Consider the following 16,901-nt stretch of genomic DNA (forward strand, 5'->3'; position numbering starts at 1 on the left):
TGTCAAATGTTACAAGGAATGAGTATATTATTAAGATGAAACCAAAAAAAAAGTCTCGATTTCTTCCATTATTTGTTTGTTATCATTCATATCTTGCATTACGTACAACGATAATTATATTACAAGACATACTTTATATACTGATATTTCTGAAGATCAAAATCATTTTTTGTCTGAAACGAAAAATTAAACTGACTAATAAAATATTTTCCAGCAGAAAGAATTCCTTATAGATTAATTTTTTATATACGTTTAACGATATAAGTAGATCTTTAGAAATCGATATCTTTTTCGATAAATAGAACAGAGAAAATACACGATTCCAAATCTGAAGTAAGTTTTTAATTAACATTCGATCACGTTCCGCAAAATTCATGCGAAAGTTATCGAAGTTTTGCTAAATCGAAAAGCTCGACATCACTTCACCTATTTTTTTTCTTTACACATTTTATATCTCTTTTTATCACGAAGCATACATTCTGTTGATTTCGTGTTGATAACGCTCTTGAACTGCTTTTCTTTTAAGCTTAAATGCAGCGGTTACCAATCCCATGTCAGGTGACCATTGTTCTGAACAGAGTTTTATAGCAGCTGGTATTTCGTATCTTTGGAGCTTACCTAAATCAAAAATAAAAATTGTTTAAAATTTATTGAAATATTTTAAAAATTAATTAATTTTAAAAAATTTTGTTTTAAATACTTACATTTTTTAGCTTGTTCAATCAATTCCTGTAACACTGCTTTTTCAATTTGTGGATCATTGCAAAGTTCCTCAAAACTTTTTCCAGTAATTCCTAAATTCCTAGCAATTTGTTCTAGATAAAATACATTGGGCACTATTAATGCTACTGTGAAAGTTTTATATGAGTCTCCATAAACACAAATGTTTTCTACGATAGGACATGTTTTTAATTCTGCTTCGATTTTGCCCAAAGAAACATATTCACCAAATTGTAATTTAACCAAATCTTTTTTTCGATCTGTAAAAATTATTAACTTGATAAAAATATATTGAAAAAAATTTTTTTTTTAAATGAACATAACATTAAAATTAAAATATACCTATAATTTTTATACAACCATCTTCATGAATTTCTCCAATATCACCAGTTCTGAACCATCGTTTCCCATCTTCTTGAAAAAAATCTTCTTTTGTTTTATCTGCTAACTTATAGTAACCAGCTGAAATATTTTCACCCCCAATTATAATTTCTCCTCTAGGATATGGAACATCTGTAACTCTATAACCAGCATCTTCCCAATTTACTAAACGAATATCACAAATTGTAGTTGGTCCTCCTACTCTTCCGATACTTGTATCATCTTCTATAAATTAAAAGTAAAAATTATTTTTAAAAAAATGTTTTATAAAAATAAAAAATTATTTAATAAAAAACAATATATAATAGAAATAACATACTATCCATAACTGTAGCACAAGAAGTACTTTCAGTAAGGCCATATCCTTGAGTCAAAGTAACACAAAGACAAATTTTAATTTGAGTCTGAGTATCTGGAGTCAAAGGAGCACCACCACAAAGAATAAGCCGAATCTTTCCACCAAGAACTTGTCTTGCAGCTCCAAAAACATATTTATCCAAAAAAGGAGTGTCATAACCACGTTTATACCATTTCAATTTATAGTTATAGGCAAATTTGAAAATTGCTCGACTTAAAAATCCCGATTTCATGACTTTTTCATTGATACCTTTAGAAATACGATCCAGAATAAGCTGTAAAATAAAAATAAAATTATTACAACTTATTTGTTATTGTAACATAATTTAATTTTCAAAACTTACAGGTACAGAAGTTACACAAGTTGGGCGAAGAACCGATGCATCTCCTTTGGATCCTTTTTGAATTTTGCTACTTGAATCGATCATAGTAAGAGGCGAACTATAGCCGATAGGTACTCCAGATAATAAGCATACACTCTCAGCAAGAAGTTCGAAAACATGGGCCAAAGGTAAAAATGCAAGGAATACATCGTCTGGTTTAATTTCCACGATATCACAAAACGTTTTCATTACAGAAATCACGTTTTTGTGTGATAGAAGTACACCTTTTGGTATTCCGGTTGATCCAGATGTATACATAATAATTGCAGTATCCTCACTTTGTGGTGATAACAATGGTGCAGTGGAAATGTTACCTTTTTTTATCACATCAGAGAATGGTATAAGTTTAACACCATCCTAAAATGTATGAGAAAAGTATAAATAATAATAAAAATTTTTATATAATTTTTTTTATAATTAAATATTCAATGATATTTTTATATTATTTTTATAAATTATTTTATATTTTTTGTTAATATATATATCAAAATATATACCTTATAACCCTTTGTATCAGTAGGTTTCAGTTGATCTTCCATGTAAATAATCGTTTTAACTTTAGGTAATATTTTAAGGAGCAATTTAAACTTCGGCAACAAGTCATGACTGGTTATCACGATATCGACTTCCGTTTCATTAATTCCGTGAGCAATAGCCTCTTCACCTAGAGTCGCATATAAAGTTACTACAACCAAATTCTGCTTAAAGCAACCATAAGCTGCAATCATCCATTCCTCTCTAGTCTCAGCAAAGATGACGATATTCTTACACGTCGTAAGACCATATTCTTTTAAACCTCGACCAAAGGCAGTCATAAGCATTTCAACTTCCAAATAAGTTTTCCATTTATATTCTCCCATTTTATACTATAAAATAATTTAATTAATTTATTATTAAATTAAATTATAAATGATAAATTAGAAAGTTTAAAAATATGATACGAATTTGATTAAGAAAAGAATATTTAATATTATAATTTTAGCAAATAATATTATTAATAATTTTATTAAACTTATAACACTAATATAAAGTCATATGCCATTAAAATTAAATATATTATGTTTTATTTAGTTTTTCTGGTATTTATCGTTGTTTTCATGAAACACTGAATGAAACTTCAAAGAATCCAAAAAATAGAGTATCCGATACATATATAAAATCCCACCCATCCATGTTTAAATTTGCAACGAGTATCATTGTGTGTATCCATTTTACACGAGTACATGAAAAACATTTTAAAAAACACATCTCTTTCTAATTTCTTTAATTCTCAAAGAAAATAACCCTTCCGAAAATAAATATATCTGTAATGCAATTCTTGTCTTTAATCAAATCATATATATTGCACTCTAAGAAAGAATATAATTATTTTTTATTATACCTTTTTAAATATTCTACCATTAGGTTGAATCTCGTCCTCCTCAGCAAGTATCTGCCTTGTACCAACACATTTTTTTCCTTTATGCTCCTTAGTAATCCAATGCATTATTTTGTCAAGTGTATCGATATTTTCTCGTTCAAGCATGATGTGTATTTCTTGTGGTTCATCAACACTTCTATAAGTAATACTTTTATCATCTTTCGCAATAGGTCGAGCTTTAATCCTTCGGGAAGCCTTTCTCCTTTTCCATGGTCGCTGGAGTATGAGGTACATTGGAAACGTTAACAGGTCGTACACATAGGAAAGCGCCTTGAGCGCGTTGACCGCGCTGATAATCCAAAAGCTTTCCATTTCACTAAGAACAAAACATAAAGTTTGAAAAATTTTATCTTTTATATTTTTAAAAGCTTCTTGCTGATTGAATATAAGCAAAGTTTCTAAAAGAAAAAGGTTTCATTATTATTTGCAACTAAAGATAAAAGAATTTTATTCTATAAATTTTGAAAGATTAAGCTAGATAAGCTTGTTTTTTTCTTTTTTTGCTACATAGGATATATAGACAAATGTTAATAATAATTTTATGATATTGTGATTTATAAAATAATATGATTTAGAAAATATATGTATATAAATATTTTAGTTAATGCTAGCAATACGAGTAATTTTTTTATGTATCAAAATTTGAAAATTCAGATAATTTCATATAAATATATTTTTGAAAATTAATATTTAAAAAATTGTGAAATAAAATTTAATTGAATACTAGCACACATTATATACATTATAAAATAAAATCATTAGCATTATTAAAATATAAAATTTATATTCGTATTCATTGTTTGTTAATATCAGAATTATTATACATTACTATTAAAAAATAATTTTATTATAATTGTTTAATATTTTACAATTTTATATCCAATAAATATATTATATAATTAAAAAATTGTATTTCTAATAAATTTTTTAAAATAAAACACATTAATATTTACTATTTTATTTCAATATTAAAAAAATATATAATAGCAAAATAAAATTTTTATAAAATATGTTATAAAAATGTTATAAAAAGAAAATATATATCTAAATCAATTCCATGATGAAGCAAAAATACATAATAAACTCATATTCATGCATCAAGATTCATATTCTATTCAACTTATCTAAATGCTACTACTTCATATTATCTAAATGCAATATTTTTAAAACATTAAAGAAAGATAAAAGAAAAAAAAGGGAAAAAATAGGGAAAAAAAATCATAAACATTAGTTTGAGATAAGCACAAGATTAAAGACTATTAATATAGTATATTATGATAAACTGTTAAACCTTCAATTGATAAAGTTGTAAATCTTATTTATAAAATATTGCTTTTTTTTATACAATATTATACTTGATATTTATAAATGTAATTTCATAAGAAAAAAATAAATTTTATCATATTTTCTGATAATCTTTTCTAATTCAACATAATTAATCTTCTATTTAATTACATAATGAATATCCTGCTCTATCAATTGAGGATTATTTACATCGACCGTCGGTGCAGTAAGCAATATCCTAGTAATATTCCCTCTTAAACTGAGATCTATCGATATCGCCATCCTTAATTGATTTTAATAATAATCATACGATGCATAAAGTTGTTAGTTTATTTTTCTTTATCAAGCTCACTCTTTAAATTGACCTTGTAAATAAGAACAGAGATATCATGCAAAAATAGTGCATATCACACGATTATATGATTTCATAGCAATTAAATTTGATTGCGCGAAACGATATCGATTTATTCTCGGAAATTGAATGAACAGTAAAAACTAATCGAATGAACAAATAGAAGTAGAAACAAATAAAAAATAAAAAATTATTTATATTATTATATAAGAATTATTATATAAGAACAAATTGTTTTAATTTTTATAGAATTTATTTGATTCTATGAAAATTACAGATTTCTATAATAATAAGTATAAATTAAATAATGCTGCGGCGCACGATATTCGCAAAATAAAAATTCGTTTTTTGCGTTGGCGCTTAGATCTGTAATCAAATAATCACGGAGGAGAATATATTTGTTGATTAAATCGCGTATGATTTAGAATGATGTGATTTATTTATTCTCTGATATTTATTTTGTAATCTGAGAATTTGAGAGATTCGGCATGAACAATTAAGCAGTTTTTAAAGATCTTTTATCCTCTCTTCCATTGCATTCTTTATTCCATAATACATTATATAGAAGAGAGATAGAAATCTCTTCTAATGAAAATAATCATTATAAGTTTCTGGAACATTCTAATAGTTCTTGCAACTATTACCAGTCTTACTTTGCAAAGAGAGATTAATGATAAGATTATTGCCATCAAAATGCGAAAATTAATTATAAATAAATCAAAAATACATTAAAAATATTTATCACTCAAGTGCTAGCATCCAACTCAACAAAATTCTATGTTTCTTCGCTAAAAATAGCATTATATCTTTGATTTATTTCAAAAAATTTAGACAAATGTAGTCTCAATACAACAATGTAAAATATATAAAATTTATTAAATATATGTAAGTATCTATGTCTGTTATAATTAAATCTTATAATAGAATAATTCATAATTTCTTATTTGATTTTATTTCATATAAATAAATAATAAGGAAAATTGAATTAAAATGAAACTAAATTAAGAAGATCTGAATATCTATAATACATTCGAACATAGCATTTTTTTAATTTAATGACATATTAGATTACTATTTTTATGAATTTATAAATCGTATTATAACTTTTACTTCCATATATTAAGAAAATAAAATACTCTAATAATACTAAATATCACATTTCACATTCTTATCATTTTTATACCATGCTGTCTCGCGGTTATATCCGTACGTTTTATTATACGTAAAGAATCGTTTACTCCGTTTAAATAATTCAGTTTAAATATTAAAATTTTTGTTAACATATATGAAATGCTATTATTATAATAAATAAATAATACAAAACAATATATTAATTTCCTAAATAAAAAAATTATATTGTTTATTTAAAAAAGAAAATAAAATATTTATAGACATTATAATTTATAATTGTAATAAAACACACATTCAAATAATAATACCGCAAAAAAATTAAAGTTTGTAAAGTCAAATCGTAGTTCATAATGACTTTACCGATTCGAAATAATAGAATGGCGCCACGCGACACCCTATATAGTACGTAATATACCAACATACGGAACAAACACAATTGAAAGCGTGGCATAACTAACGACAAGTGTATGTGATTCAGATATTTCCGAGGACTTTGAACGCCGTTATGTCAGATGTGGTTACTACTGCACCATGTACATGATCTTTTCGTTATCTGAAATTCCAAGCAGTTTTCTCTGTATACATCTTTATTCAATTATAAAAATTATTGTGAAAGCATGAAATATATACCACATCAAAGTTCGCACGATACAAAACGGTTATCAAAGATAAATTACGCGGATCATTTATTGGCAATTAACTGTTAGAATATATAATTTTTTACTTTTTTTTATTAAATGCATCAATTTTATATAACATAAAATTTTATTGTTTTGAAATGTCAGAAAATAATACTAAGGAAAAACTGATCGACACAAATGTTCGAATATATAGATATAGATATAAATGTTTTGAAACAAAAATTATTTTTAAATTAAATAATTTAATTTTTTTAATTTTTTTTAATTTTTAAATTTAAAACCGAGCATAAATAAATAAATAATAAATATCTTAATAGTATATATTTAGTATTGATTATTTTCTTTTTTTCGAATAAATTGAATAATTAAAATTAACATTAAAATTTAATCATAATATCATAAATTAATATACGAAAAATTAGATAAGTATTTTTTTTTAAATTAATTTAAAATTTATAAATATCGATATAGAAAAATCAAGATTATTTATTACTATTGTATTAAAATATTTCATTTAATTTAAAGATATCATAGTACTTAATTCAACTTATAAAAATCATTTAAAGAAAATTTACTCTTCAATACATTTTGCAATGCAAATTTTAATTGTATTTACATTTGAATAAATACATGTAATAAAATGTTATATAATTTTAAAAACTATGCTAATTCATTAACATTATAATACAAAAATTTGCTATTCTTCGAATTTTGAATTTACCATTGAAGAATGGTAATGCGTCAAGATGCATTTTGCATCACACAATATTATAAAATTCTATAAAAATATCTTAATTTGCATTCTTATAAAAAATTTACATATACTAAAAATATTTTTATTTCAATTCAATGACTATTTTTAAATTTACGTGTTAATAAACATATTTATATTACTTGCAAATATATTCATTTATTTAAAAATTATAAAATATAAATACGTGCTAGTAAATATAATAAGCAAATAATATTTAATTATGATACATCAATATATACATATGTATATTCATACTAAAAATCTTGTCTTAATTTATATGTATTATAGTTTTATTTGAAAAAATCTTAATTTGTAATAAAATATATATATAAATATTGATATTGAAAGAGCGAAAGATTTTTATATATAAAAAATAAATAAATTATAAATCTACAAGCACAAATGTACAAGCTTAGTGAAAGATATTCATAGCAAAGAAAAGCGTAGAAAAAAGTTATGATTTTTTTTCTTTTCATCTAGCTACTACGACTCACGATTTCTCGTCCACGATCATGATGAATCGTTATCAGGTCACTTTTATTCCCAAGATACTGTACCTCCAATATTTTAATAGAAGTCGATATGATGTGGATTAATAACACTGTAAGAAAAATTATTAGCAATCGATGTGATTAATGGTACATATCGTAAAATAGGTACGGCTTTCCGTTCTTTATAGTCGACCATTGAAATCGTTCTCGACATGAACACCAATATTAGACTATTTCTGATATAGGTAACATATATGTATACATATATAATACATATATAACATATATGTATCCTATTTAAGTTGATGACTTATTTGATCAATTTTTATTTAATATTTTAAATATTAAGATAGTAGAGATAGATAAATAGATAGAAATAGAGATGAAATGAATAGAAAGTTCTTCAAAAAACTTATTTACATGTCAAAAAAAATTTTGATATGTAATAATGATAAAAGTTTACTACATGGCTAATATGTTCATAAAATTATGTAAAATTTAAATAATATTTTAATAATATTAAATAATATTTTAATTCAATCTAATTTATCTAAAAAAAAACTACAAAAAATATTATTTTAACCCATATTTAAATATAGTATTTTTTCTTGCAAGAAATAATTTACTAAATACATTTTTATAACAAATAAGATTTTTGTATAAAATTGTTATAGAATAAATATTTATATTTGAATTATCAATCTTGTCAATCATCTTGATATATTTTATATATCATATATTTTTATATCTATTATATATCATATATTTTTATATCTATTTTTATTTCTTATATCTATTTTAAAAGTTAGAATAACAAATTTTATATGTAAATTTTTTTAAAATTTGAATAATACTTTCTCATTATTTTGCATATTTGAATCTGTAAGTAAAGTTTTGTTTTATGATGTATTTCGATTTCTGCCAAGTTCTTATAACCAAAGTTGATATTTATTTGATATTCTATTGATTTTATAGAAATTAATTTATGTTAATATTAATATATATATATATACACTACTATACTGTATATAAATATATATACAAAATTATATATATAAATATAATATATATAAAAATTGTTATACGATTTTTATTATAATAAATGAATATAATATTCAACACAAATGACAGCAACAATTAATAATAATTAGCAATAGAATATCATTTAAATTTTCTTCATCTAATTCTTAGCATTAAAAAACATTATATTTCATACATAATAAATAGATGTATATGATTAAGAATTTTCAATTGATTCTGAATGATCATTATATTTATGTTTTTCAATCTTATATAATATTCAAGTATGAATACATTTATTTCTTTATAAACAATTCAAAAATGATTTAATTTCATCCAATTGAAAAAAATTAAATGAAAGATATACTAAATATTCGTATTTATAAATATTTGTGTTCTTTGTGAATAATAATCTCATTTTTAAATATTTCTATTCTTTTCTATTTTTTAAAATATCTTTTACATTTTTTAGAATTTTTTTTTTCCAAGTAAATTTAATTTTTATATAACTTATTTATTGAACATATAACAAATATATAGATTTATATAATTAAAATAATATTCATACTAAGAAATAAATGGCAAATAAATTAAAAAAAACCTTGATATTGCGAAACTCTTTGAAAATAGACAAGAGGGTTACAGAGCGATCAAGCTACCATGCTATATATACATTGTCACTATCGTCTATATATATCATATATACATGCATACTTAAGCAACTCACAACCGACCTTGAACAATACTATAGTATCATGAGTTATTTAAATATTCAATTTCTCCAATGATGAGATTTTCCAAAATTTTTTAACATTCAATAAATTTCTTAGATAATACAATGTTTGCATTACAGAAATATTAATTTTTTCATTATTTTTCTTATCATTATATACTACAAAAATTTATTCGCATATATTAAAAAATATATTTTATTATATTTATTATAAAATTATTTCAAAAAAATATTCAACTACTATGCATGTAAATAAATTTAAGTAATAAAATATCTTAAATACCTTTTGTAGAATATGATCTATGATCTATGATTATAATTATCTATTTTCTCTTCTATACATACAAATACAATATTATATACATGTATTTTAATCGTTTTTCTTGAAAAAAATTAAATATATTCAGAAACATTATTATAAATATTATAAATATTATTTCAGTAATATAAATATGTTATATCCTATGGATTATAGGATATAGTATATTAATATTACAAAAATAAAATGATTTCAAAAAATAAATTACACAAAACTAGTTTTAAAATATTTTTGAAAGAAAATTAATAGATTTAGTATCACAATCATTGGCTAAAATATACAATCTTAACAAAAGCTGGAGTCAATAACATACACAATTGGTCATTAATATCAAAAGTAATTGATATTAGATTGTATATTATTTATAAAAAATTGTATATTTTATAGAAAATTTTATGTTATTAGGAAAACTCGATTTCTATATATTTCTATATACTATATGATATATATGTATAATTATCTCATTCTACAACACTAACAAATTTTTAAAAAAAATTTTCCTATTAAACAATAAACATAATTTTAATTTAATTAAATAATATGAAAATTATTATAAACAAATATAACGAAACGATTTATTTAATAATAATAGTTTCATTAATTAATCTCATACATAATTATAAATATTCAAGTAATATAGATACAAATTTTCAATTAATTATTTTTTAGAAATCATCTCATTTTGGAAATTTTTCAATAAAATAATTAATTACATCTAGGAATTTAATTGTAACAAAAATTAAGATAAAAATATGCATGATTATTTCAAAATTCGCATAAATTTCAATACTGCAATTTCTTTTCTGACAAACTCTTTTATTTCAAAGCTTAGAAATAACGTTATTAGAAACGTAATAAAATATTTATTTTTAAAATAAAAATAGAACTAAAAATGTATATTAAACGACATTCTAGATGCTAAATGAATCATAATGTAAATTTTAAGTATTTTTAAATCTCTTTAAAATCCGAAGATTAATTTGAATAATTTTAAATTCTCTATAAATATTTCTGTATTTCATGGTATTATTATTATTAATATTAATAAATCATTATCATTATTAATATTAATAAATATTATATAATAAATATATTATTAATTAATATTAATAAATATTATATAATAAATATTAATAATATAATATTAGTAAATTTTTATTACTAATATTATTTTTGAAAATTAATATTATTGCTTAACTAATCGAATAATTAAGATTATTAAAAGATTAATAATCAATTTCAATTGTAATATTATATTAAACTGTTTCATGTAAAAAATAAGCATATATCTAGGTGTTTAAATTGTAAATATTTATCTATTTTCTAAGAATTCGCAAAAGATAAAACATAATGCTCACGAATCGTGCACGTGTGCATACAAATTGGAACGTTCCTATTGGTTAGCTTCCTGTCTGGGAAGCGTTCATGTGTCCCTTGGTCGCTTACGAGCCACAAATCTGCTCGATCGTCGAAGCACTAATGGCTGGCATCCTCTGATATTAGGTCAAATTATGTAAACGAGCAAGAAATGGATTTCTATCGAATACCATGAGAATTAACGAAACAGGAAATGACGATTGAACAATGATTTTACAACTTCTCGTTTCAATAATTTGAACATATTATCACAATACGTATCTCGAAACAAAATTATCTTAATCATCATATTTATGAAATGATATTATTATATTACTGATAATAATCGAAAATTGAATTCTGATTAAAATCGAAATGAAAAAGATAATTCCAGAAAAAATAAGTCGATAAATTTTTAATTGTATATTATTGATTGATATATATATATGCGCAAGAAAATAAAATGATCAAAAAATAATACATATAGAATATGGAAATTTGATTCATTTCTAATTTGAATTTAAACCATTGAAAAAGATGTTTCAATTATTATACATAAGAATAAAAAGAAGAATGAATAAAACTACTAAAATACAATGGTATATAATGATATGAAAATTAATATAATTTCATAGATTTTTTTTTTTTCTAAATACTACGATTGCATGGTGTCTCATTTCTTTATTTCACTCGACAGGAACTGTTTATATCAAGGCTATCGCCTAGATCATTAGAGTGTTGAATATTGCATTATAATTCTGTTTCCTAAACGATAATACTAAAGATAATTTTTTTAATTTGAAGTTTGATTGTATGATCGAAAGGAGAAATAGCATGGAAAAAAACGAAAAAGAATAGCAGTTGCAGACTGTATATAGAAAATGTTCCAATATTATATACAATTTATTAGTTTGCGATAATATAATTAAGAGAAAATTATTATATAAATAACAATTTATTTATATAAATTTATGAGTTTCGTGATTTCGTAATTTAAATTTGCTGAAAAACAAATGATTTTTTAAATATTAATTATATGCTTCATTGAATGCAGATAAATTTTAGTTTAATATATATTTTTTTAATTTTAGTTTAGTATTGTTTTAGCAATTAAATAATTAACAAATTAGTGATCAAAATCACTTACAATTTAAAATAATTTGATATCATTAATAATCAGATTATTAAAGATTAAGTACGTTGTTGAATTTATAAATAAATGAATATTGAATAATAAATATTGAATATATTGAATAAATTAATTGGAAAATTTATCAATTTGATTCTTTGTTTTAATGTTTAAATTAATAATAAAAATAAAACAAATAAGATTTTTTAACAACAGGAAAGATAAAGATAGAAAAATTAAATCATAATCATTATAATATAATTATTATATAATATATTATCATAAATAAAGATTTTTTATTTTTGTATTTTACTTTTTGTAACGCAAAAATAAATGAAGATATATAAATTTAATATAAATTTATAATATAAATTTTAGTTATATAGTATTATATAATTATATAATATATAATATAAATTTTCTTCATAAAAATTATTTTCTTTCAAATTCATAGTGTTAACAAAGAATGAAATATAATCAAATCAAACTTTCAAAAACTACTGAAAACATATTTTTAATAATTTATCATTTTTATTTATACCAATGTATGCGTTTTTTATTCCTGAATTGACAAATTTCTTTTTTGTACTTTATTTTATATCAGAAATAAAAATCATTTTAATAATTTCTTATTTCTACGATTATCTTTTAATTATTATTCATGATTTTAACAATATCTAAAACAAATTAAATATATCCATTGAATATTAAGATAAAATAAAATAATTAATATATTGTTTATTTTTGAATACAAAATAATTACAAAATAATTTATAGTACATTTATACAATTTATCTTTATAACAAAACATTTCAAAAATATACAATCAAATTTATCAAACAAGAAGAATTATCAAAATTGATTCAACTCAATATATATATCTAAATTCAATTCTATAGAAAGAAAAACATATCAATTAAATAGATAGGAATATTTAATGAATCAATATTTTTAAGAAGTGAAATTTTGAAAAAGTGAATATTATTCATAATAATATTCTTCATATTTATTATAACAAAAAGTAATTAACTAACAAAAATAATTATTAAATATAATTAATTAATAAAAAAGACAAAAATAAAAAGATTATTATTTAATTTGATAAAGATAATTTATCATCAACTAACAATCTATCATTATAAGAATTATAAATTAAGGCTATATGAAAAATTTATCTAATATATAATTATCAATAAAAATACACCTGGTAATTATTCACTTAATCTTTGAGAATCAAATTCATCGCAAAAATAGGATGCATGTAAAAAAATATTGGAACATATAAACAGTCTGCAAAGTGCATGATTCTGCAAACTCCAAGATAATAAGTTTTACGACATTGAACGTTGCTCCCTGCTACAACTCGTGTTACGCTTAAGTTATATCAAGGTGAATATGGAATATACATTTACATTATATGCGCTATAGATCACGTGTTATGTTTACTATGGTTTACTAATAAAAATATTAAATCATATTGAAACGATATTTAAATATTGATTGATCGCTTTCGAGATCATAAATATAGTTACGTTCCTAAATGTGTTGTGTAACGTGTATTGACCAGTATAAAATAATCAACGAGAATGATTGATAAGTATAATTGCAAGTAGTTGTAAAAATGTTACCTGTTTTATACGCCAAGATAATGTTATCATTACGATAATAACCAAATATAAATAATTAATACATAATGGATTTTAGATATTTTATATAATCGTTATGTGATAAATAATACAAATTAGATAATTTTTTTAAATATTTTTTATGATAAATAACTAATTATTTAATAATAAGAAAATATAAATTTTAATTATATTAGATCAAAAGATTAAAATTAAGAATATACGATATTTTTAATTGAAAAAATACAATTTTTTAAATGAATTATATGATGAAAAGAAACGACTTCAAGTAAGTACTATTAATTGAAAAAAAATTGAAATAGCAAGAAATTAAATGATATATGTAAAATTAATATGATGTATTAATTAATATAATTATTAATTATATATTATTAATTATATATTATTAATTATTTATAATTAATTAATAAACGATTTCTTTTTTTACTAAAATTCTTAAATATAATTTCAAAGTAAAAAAGGATGAAAATTTAAAAATTAAATTATTAGAAAATAATTTAATCACGATTAGAATGAAATTTTATTCGATTATTATTATAATTTTCTTAATAATAATTTTCTTAATAATGGTCTTTCCTAATAATAAAGATATATTATTAAAATTCCATTCTAAGTAAATATGATTTTTATTGTTAAAATATTTTAACAATAATATTACCATTTTATTTCTAATTTGTTGAATCAGTCAATATGTAAACCATATTACAGTACTTGTTTTCATCTATATATTACTAACGATGTGTTGCATTACACTATTGTCCTGAAGTACAACGAGTATCAGATGATATTGGATGCCAGATGTACGATGTGAAGATCGCGATAGTTACTTTTCTCATATAAAAAGTAGAAAAGTAGATTAGTTTATAAAATTATGTTTATAAAAAATATATCATCGATAAAATAATCATAAAATAAAATTGCCGTTTGAACAATAATTAATTATCATTTGATTAAATTACAAAAAAGTTAAATTAATGTTTTTATATAAAATAAAAATACTAATTATACGTAAGGTTATATAAAGATTTAAAAATTTTATTTTTTTATTCTTACAATTAATCATGATTAATACAAATTACAAGATAGATATTAATTGAATATAAATAAGATATATTTACGGTAAAATTTTTTAAAATAATTCAAGCATGTACGCGCATGAAATTACTTATATAATAATCCATTCATTTATCGATAATACATGACCGGTAACTGCATACAATTTGACCATGAATTTAATACCTAACAGAAAGATCGATGACTTGTTTGTGGAATGCTATAACTATGATAATATTCGCACTTTAGGATAAATGAAGAAGAATGTTATTAATTTAATTTTAATTAGATCTAATATTGAATTTCTATTTACTGCGATACTATTCAAGAAGTTTGAATTACAAATAACCCAAAGTCATTTTTCATCACTAAAAATTGTGAGTTGATTGTACATTGTTAATGTGTATATATGTATATATATATATATATATATATGTATATATATATATTATAATTGCTTTATAAGTCATTATATAAGTAGATGGAAAAACAATTTCTAATATAAAGTTAGTATATCAAACATAAAATCATAACATATGGATTTCAAACATTTATATTATTTTTAAACTCGAATTAAAATATTATTTAAGAAAAAAGTTAAGTTCATTGCTTACCTTCTTTATATACTATCACGACTATCTTAACTTTTCAACCTCGTGACTTCTCAACGAGTTCGACGATTCCTGTCGACTAACAGTCTGTTTTCCCACCGCGATCAAAAGAGGAAATTATCACTATACGCGATCCAAGGGTCGAGAATGGTGTGGGTGTATAGATATGTATAAGTAATATCTGTAGGTACACACGTATATAAATGTGTATACGTAAAAGAAGAGAGACGAGGAAAGGACACAAGAGATAGCTGATCTACGACGTGATGTACTTCGTGATCAACGAAGAACTGAATTCGAATCGTGATTTATGAAAAGTTATATATATATATGTGAGTTATAATTTTTTTGAAGATCTTTGAACTTTGGTCCTTATTTTGTAATAATGAAATACTATTTACACTATTTTTGATATTGCTTAAGAAAAAGGTAAATGTGATATATAATGATAAGACAGCTGTTCGAAAGATCATCTATTTTAGATGTTACGTCGAGAACGAAATCATTTTTTTATATAAATTTCAATAGTAAAAGTATTTATGTTTCAAGCATGCATTTAAATTATCTTATTTTCTTACATTTGTTAAGATAATCAATTATAAAGAGAGCTTCTTTAAATCCTTTTTCAATTAAAAAATTATCCCAGCAATTCACTGTTACTTGATAAGATAATAATAAATCAAAAACGGTTTAACACCACGTGCTTTGTACTATGAACTTGATACAAGATTCACTGTTAACCGATTCTATACTTGCGGCGGTAATACGTAATGCGCATTCGAGCGACAGCTCAATATTCGCGCGAATAATACCCGAATATTATCATTTTTTTTATATTTAAAACACTTTTTTTTATGCACATGTCAAATTTTTAACCTAACACACATTGAGGTTTCGCGAATACTGCATATTTTCGGCAAAACTGAACGTACCCTTCTCTCACACGTACTAACGCCAGCGCAGAACACCGACCACTCTATACATGCTCGATTCAATAGCAGCCATCTTGCTAGTTTCAAGCTCAAACCGAAAGAATCAATGAAAGAATTATAGCATAAATTCTTAAACATGTAATAATTTGAAGATAATAATTTTGAAGAACATTACAAACTATAAGCAT

General features: G+C 22.1%; 1 protein-coding gene across 4 annotated transcripts; it reads right to left on the reverse strand.

Moving 5' to 3' along the window:
• Positions 1-320: 320 nt before the first annotated feature.
• Positions 321-16,746, reverse strand: LOC122716266 (long-chain-fatty-acid--CoA ligase 3). 4 transcript variants are annotated; one of them, XM_043939174.1, is made up of 9 exons: positions 16,360-16,746; positions 7,918-8,024; positions 3,223-3,577; positions 2,339-2,707; positions 1,803-2,198; positions 1,421-1,733; positions 1,063-1,326; positions 705-980; positions 321-618 (listed from the first exon to the last, which is right to left on the reverse strand). In XM_043939174.1, exons 2-9 carry the CDS (start codon positions 7,935-7,937, stop codon positions 464-466), a joined length of 2,148 nt encoding a protein of 715 aa, XP_043795109.1. In that variant the 5' UTR covers positions 7,938-8,024; positions 16,360-16,746; the 3' UTR covers positions 321-463. The 4 variants fall into 4 exon arrangements, with proteins under 4 accessions (XP_043795109.1, XP_043795111.1, XP_043795113.1 ...); XM_043939176.1 differs by lacking the exon at positions 16,360-16,746 and adding an exon at positions 15,785-16,047; XM_043939178.1 differs by lacking the exon at positions 7,918-8,024.
• Between the last annotated feature and the right edge of the window lie 155 nt (positions 16,747-16,901).

The sequence above is a fragment of the Apis laboriosa genome, unplaced genomic scaffold (genome assembly GCF_014066325.1).
Source record: "Apis laboriosa isolate Shangri-la unplaced genomic scaffold, ASM1406632v1 scaffold43_cov150, whole genome shotgun sequence".
NCBI classification, from domain to species: domain Eukaryota; kingdom Metazoa; phylum Arthropoda; class Insecta; order Hymenoptera; family Apidae; genus Apis; species Apis laboriosa.